At 22.3% G+C, this 6,310-nt stretch overlaps 1 protein-coding gene across 3 annotated transcripts in view; it reads right to left on the bottom strand.

The window, feature by feature from the left end:
- The window catches only part of dos (daughter of sevenless), a 12,942-nt gene extending 9,355 nt beyond the window's left edge, over positions 1 to 3,587 (bottom strand). For all 3 annotated transcript variants that reach the window (XM_011505254.1, XM_011505255.1, XM_011505256.1), the window contains exon 1: positions 3,457 to 3,587. In XM_011505254.1, the coding sequence (XP_011503556.1) occupies positions 3,457 to 3,534 (78 nt within the window). In that variant the 5' untranslated portion in view covers positions 3,535 to 3,587. The remainder of the gene's footprint in view (positions 1 to 3,456) is intronic.
- Positions 3,588 to 6,310: the final 2,723 nt, after the last annotated feature.

Genomic DNA, 6,310 nt, shown 5'->3' with positions numbered 1-6,310 from the left:
GAGACAATCTGTGTGTATTGGAGGTGATCTCTGTGTAAGTGGTGTTGACTTGTAGGACGGCGATCCGATCTTGATGACTGCTTGATTGAACTAGTAAGAGGACGAGAGCGTCAAGCGCGTCTCATTAAATATTATAGTACAGTCTTGCGATTCCAGTGAAGTCTCGATTGCTCTTATCATGCTGATAGTTGAAGTGACGTCACTAGAATCTAGCCTTGGAGAGTTCGTCGGCCCTTGTTAGTTGGAATTGTAATGTAAATTTGACTATTCGAGTATTGAAATTTCCCGATTTCGGAGAATCGTGTTTACGACTTGGCGCGCAATTTTTAACCTAAGCAGGTGTCTTTACCTCTCCCACTTGGTTTACCGCGTAAAATGCTGCAATCCGTAACAATTTGGAATATATAAAAATCATTTAAATAATTTAATTTTAACTTATGAAAAATTAAACATGTATTTAATCTAATATTAATATAAATTGAATAATATTCATCAATAATGTCAATTGAATAATATGTTACGGATTAAAAATTTAAAAGTCGAAAGTTGGAGAGGTCTGAATGCGTAATTCTGTTATTCAAACAAAATACTAGCAACGAACGTTCCAGGCTATGCCCTGTTGACGTCACGACCAATAGCGTCATCGTAACAAACATCAGCTTTTGAGAAATAGTGCGATAATATTTAAAGGCTGCGCTTCACGCGCAGCAGCTCAGTTTGCCTCAATCTATTAACCATTACAAAATCATTATAAAACGCACTATATATTTTCGACCACATCTACAGAAACTATAGTTTAACAATATATATTATTAATAATCAATTAAGTAATAATCTACAAAAGAAATAGTGACATTTCTTCTAAATTATTAATAACGTATTAGTGACCATAAAACAATAGTGAAACATAAAATATATTGAAGCAACTCATACATAAGATAAGACCGACGTAATAAAGGCGCGGCAACAACCATACTACTCACAGATAAGACCGGCATAAAGGCTCGGCATCAACCATACCTCATAGATAAGACCGACGTAATAAAGGCGCGGCAACAACCATACTACTCACAGATAAGACCGGCATAAAGGCTCGGCATCAACCATACCTCATAGATAAGACCGACGTAATAAAGGCGCGGCATCAACCATACCACTATTGTCAACAATTTAATGTATGTTAAGATAGCATTTACTAATTATATAACAAAGGAAGAAATACATTCATAATACGTAACAATAAAAGGAAACTTTATATTTAATCGATTATATCATTTATATACTTCACAATTAATTATTTATTAGTATTATTATATTTTTAATAAAAGAAACAACGATAAACATTAAAAGTAGTTTTGAATAATTGCACTTTCCCTTCACATGCCACCTCCACTCAACATCTAAAGGAGGTTTTTTAGTCTGATCCCGGACAATATGAATCACTAATTTTCTTTTAATAAATCATTTATTAAATTACTAATTGATCTTCAAAAAATATTTAATAAAATAATAAAAGTAAATAATTATATTTCATTAAATTTATATAAAAAATATTATTTCTTAATAAGGGAATGATTTTTGGAAAAGTTATTAAAAAACATTTCTTATTTAACTTTATAATCATAAAGTATATATAACAAGAAAGAATTCCAAACTTTATTGATATTAAAAAAATTAACTTCAAATTAGAATAAGGAATTTTTACAATTCTATTACAATTATAAAAATAGTTTATTAAATTTAATTTGTTCATATTTAAATAATAATTAATTACATAAATAAAACTTACTAAATTTAATTCTATATTTATCTAAAAATTCAATTTGATAAAAATATAAATAATTCTAATGAAATAAAAATAATGAAAATATAAGAACAAATATACTTGATCCATAAATATATTATTTAAAATATACTTATTAAAATTAAGTAATACATTTATTAAATATATACTAAGAAATATATATATAATAAAATTAAATATACAAATTGTCAATATCATAAAGTTATTATTACTCATTACTCCCTTATAAGTAATTTTATATCAATCAAATGTAATTAGATTTAACAATAAATAACATCAATTAAAATACAACACTCACTTTAGCTATAGGTTTCATATTATCTACAATTGTAATTCTACTTATATAATATTCATATAATTTTATTTACCTAAATAATAATCAGAATAAATAAGTTAATAATAAAATTTCACTTTAACTCGTTAAATTTTTTTAAAATTAAAGACTAATATCTTTAAATACCTGAGATTCCTAAAACTAACAATAATAACGTATTAAATCTAGTTAATGGTAATTTATTTATTACTCCATTAAAAAATTTACGTCCTAATTCAATCAGGATATAAATAAGCATATAAATAAGCACAAAAAATTCTATTAAAAAACGCATCAGAAATAATAAATATTATGTCTAATTTAAATCCTTCTTGAACTTTTTTGTATGAAATTCAATTGAATTCATTTTTCATATAATACATCATCAAATCACAGAAATACGTTAACACTAAAAAATATTGTGATAAAAAATTAATTATTTTAAATTTAAATAATATAATAACCTCCAATATTGGAAAAAATAAATTTAAAGATATTAATAATGGTCAAGAACCAATTCAACTAAATGAAAAGGTTGACTTATTTTTTTTATTGAATTTTATCATTATAAAGTTTCTGAACTATCTAAAATTAACAATATAAAAATACATAAGCATGTCAAAATCTAATAAATAATTGGTTATACAATAATTTTAAAAAAAATAAACTTGCAAAAAATTTATAAAGATCTTTTAATACATAAAATTAAATCTTATAATCTTATCAAAAAATGACCTCCGACGACATTAACATATAACACTAAATAATAATTGCTAAAAATAAAATTTGTAATAAATTTCCATTGCTTTACATTATTATAAAGAACGCTTTTAGGAACTATATATGAAAATGTGATTTATATTTTTATTTTATAAAAATATCGTAAATATTAATCGTATTGAAATTGCTAAAGTTAATCTAAGTATAAAATGACTAGGCAAAACAAAAATATGAGATATTATTTCTAATATATTATTTTGAAAAATTACAACTAAATTTGAATAAAAATTAATATATTGTGTACATTCAATTTTTTAATAAATATTTTTTATAATCATTTAATAAATACTGTCAAAAAATAAAGATAAATTCCACAAAAAAAAACATATTAAAGACTTAAACTAAATATTTCCTAGTATTATTGGACAAATTTATTTATAAAATTAATTAAATCCATAAATATTTTTATGGCGTGAACAATCTAATGTATAAAAATGTTCTAAATGTAAGATTAATATTAAGACTCATTTTATTGGCAGTAAATTTACATGTCATAAATTTTATGAAATTTGATATATTCGAAATATAAATGTAAAATTGAAAAACAAAACTTCCTAACCGCTCTCCAAAGTTTTGTAGGTGGTGATTTGATCAGCCATCCTTCGTGCACGATCTCCTGATTCTTGAACGCCTCCATGGTAATCTCTGACCTCGTACGTCATTGAAAACGAGGGAGAAAGATTGTTTCTATATTTTAACGCACTTGCGTTCCTCAACACAAAACTGCTTTTATCTTGCCCCCTCCCGTGCATGATTGCGTTTGTACATGCATTCGTTCCTTTTTAGATTACGTCACCAATAGTAACAATAAATGATTATTTTATCCTTTCGTAAATTTTAACCTTTCAGAACTTTAATTTCAACATTATGAATTTCCCATATAACTTATATAGTGAGTCAAATACAATCAATAATTTTAGTATCTATATGCAAATTATATACTGGTTATCAAATAGACTATTATATTTTTGAATTAGAATTAAATTCACCAAGCAAAATTGCTTCCAAAGTTATAATTTTTGTCTACCACATACATTGAGTTCTGAGTTGTCTTTTGATTAGTATCTGCATCTTTGATCTTTTTCTTTCTTCAGATAATATGTACTTATATATATATATATATATATATGATATATATAATATATATTTATAAATAATATATAATATATTGAATAATAAATAGATAATATATACTTACTATATGTAAATGTGAAAATATAATTTACTTTTTATGATTTACTTTTTATTAGTAATTTATGATAAATGTTATTACCTATGATATGATTGTTTCTGAATTGTTAATATAAGTTTTTTTAATTATATATATTTTAAATCTATAATTTCAATTGTCCTTTAAATAGCCAATTGCGAATATAGTTTCAATATTGCATTGTTGCTTTTCTTTTCACGAATTCTATTTTGTTATAATTATATAACTATAATAAATAATAACATACTATGTATATTTATGTATGCCATAAAAATATTATAATTCTTTTCGTGTAAGAAAAACCTCTATTGGAATGCAATTAAATTAGTCATATTTCAGTATTCCCATAAATTTTTATACTGAAAATATAATCATTTACTACACTTATAATTATTTTATACCGTTCCGTATTTTTAAATGATATTAAGAATTCTCTAGATCTCTCGAAGAACAATTTGACTACAAAAGTGAATAAAAACAATAGCCGTTGTCACTAACAGCAATTTCAATATGCTGATATTAATATTGCTTATTGCAGTAAAACTTTAAATGTTTATCGACTTATGTATATGAAATAATAAAAATAACTATTACAAATAAATAAACTGCATGTAAAAATATATATATATATATATATATGTGTGTGTGTGTGTATGTTACGTATTTACTGAAAAAATTATCCTACCTATAAAAGGTGAAAAATTTAACACCTACATCTAAATCATTGTAAACAAGAATTTGGGATAAGTTGGTAAAATTCTGAAGCAAATGTAAGAAGGAATGTTTTTATTATTCAAAATACTAAAACTGCTTGTTATCTTTATTAGCTATGATAAAAAAACCATTTTACAATATTAAACAATAGGAATAATGAATATATTTTGTTGATACTATCAGATTGACTGGACTGTTCTAAATAGTTAGTTTATTATTAGTTTAACCATTTTTTTTTTAGTCAACATATTTACAACTAAAGCAAATGTTGATTTAAAATCATGTAATGAATTAAAGAATAACATTTAGTTGTAGAATTTCTAAATTTATTTTAAAATGTAAAACTCAAAATTAAATTTTCAAAAATTTATATATAAAAAAATGTTAAAACCTTATATGAAATTCAATCTATTAACGTAATAATGTAGCATATTATTGAAAATTTTGTAAATCTTGTACATTAAATAATATATGATATAATCTACTTTTATTGTATTTATTGCATTACCAATTTATTTGTAAGAGACAAGACAAATTGTAAACGTCACTACATAATCAAACTTTTTCTAAAGTGAACTATTTAGTTTTTCATTTATGATACTGATAAACTAATGTTTTTAACCCAAAAGGTCAAACAATACATGCACATTGTAACATTACATTTGAATGCATATATGTATAATATAACATAAATGGTATTTCTATTTAAGTTATAAAAAATACTTATATTATTTCGTGCTCAATCTGACACTACAATAAATGAATAATAAATTAAAAAGTTTATAATTTTATTAATAATGAATAAGTAATATAAAAGTTTTTTTATATATTTTATATAAACTCAATCTTTTATCAAATAATTATATTACTTGTATAAGTTTTCATTTCACTAAAATAAATTGTTAAAACATTTTTATTAAAAAAAAAAAATAGTTATTTTAATATCCTATAAAATTTAAATATTTAAATTTTTAATTTTATTATTATTCAAATAGTCATGTATAATATATGTATATATGCAACATTGTGTTTAAATATTTAAAAATATTTTATATTCTATTGACATAGATATTAACAATTTGAAAAAGATTGATTTATATTTCTATTTTTTATTCACTTAAAATTAAACTAATTAAATGTAATCTAAGCATATTTACTGTGTGTATAAAATATTTGTTTTTATATTATATTTTTACTATATATTTCTAAAATAATTTTAAATAATCTGAATTTGCATTAAATAGCCTTTCATAATTAAAATTCAATTGTTTAATCTACATAGTTTTAGAAAATTTTTTATATAAAATATTTTTATAAGTTTAGTACTTAATTTTATTATTTAACAGACTTAAAGTAATAGTATGTAAAAAATTAACATGTAGAATAATTAATAAAATTTGTATTATCATGTATTCTTTATAACTTATCATAATTTATTAAATTTTTAGTTCAAAAAGATATTTTTGATTTATAGTTTGTATAAAAATAA

Source organism: Ceratosolen solmsi, unplaced genomic scaffold, assembly GCF_000503995.2.
Source record: "Ceratosolen solmsi marchali unplaced genomic scaffold, CerSol_1.0 scaffold5, whole genome shotgun sequence".
NCBI classification, from domain to species: domain Eukaryota; kingdom Metazoa; phylum Arthropoda; class Insecta; order Hymenoptera; family Agaonidae; genus Ceratosolen; species Ceratosolen solmsi.
The sequence above is the reverse complement of the archived record's forward strand: the minus strand, read 5'-3'. Positions and strand labels throughout refer to the sequence as shown.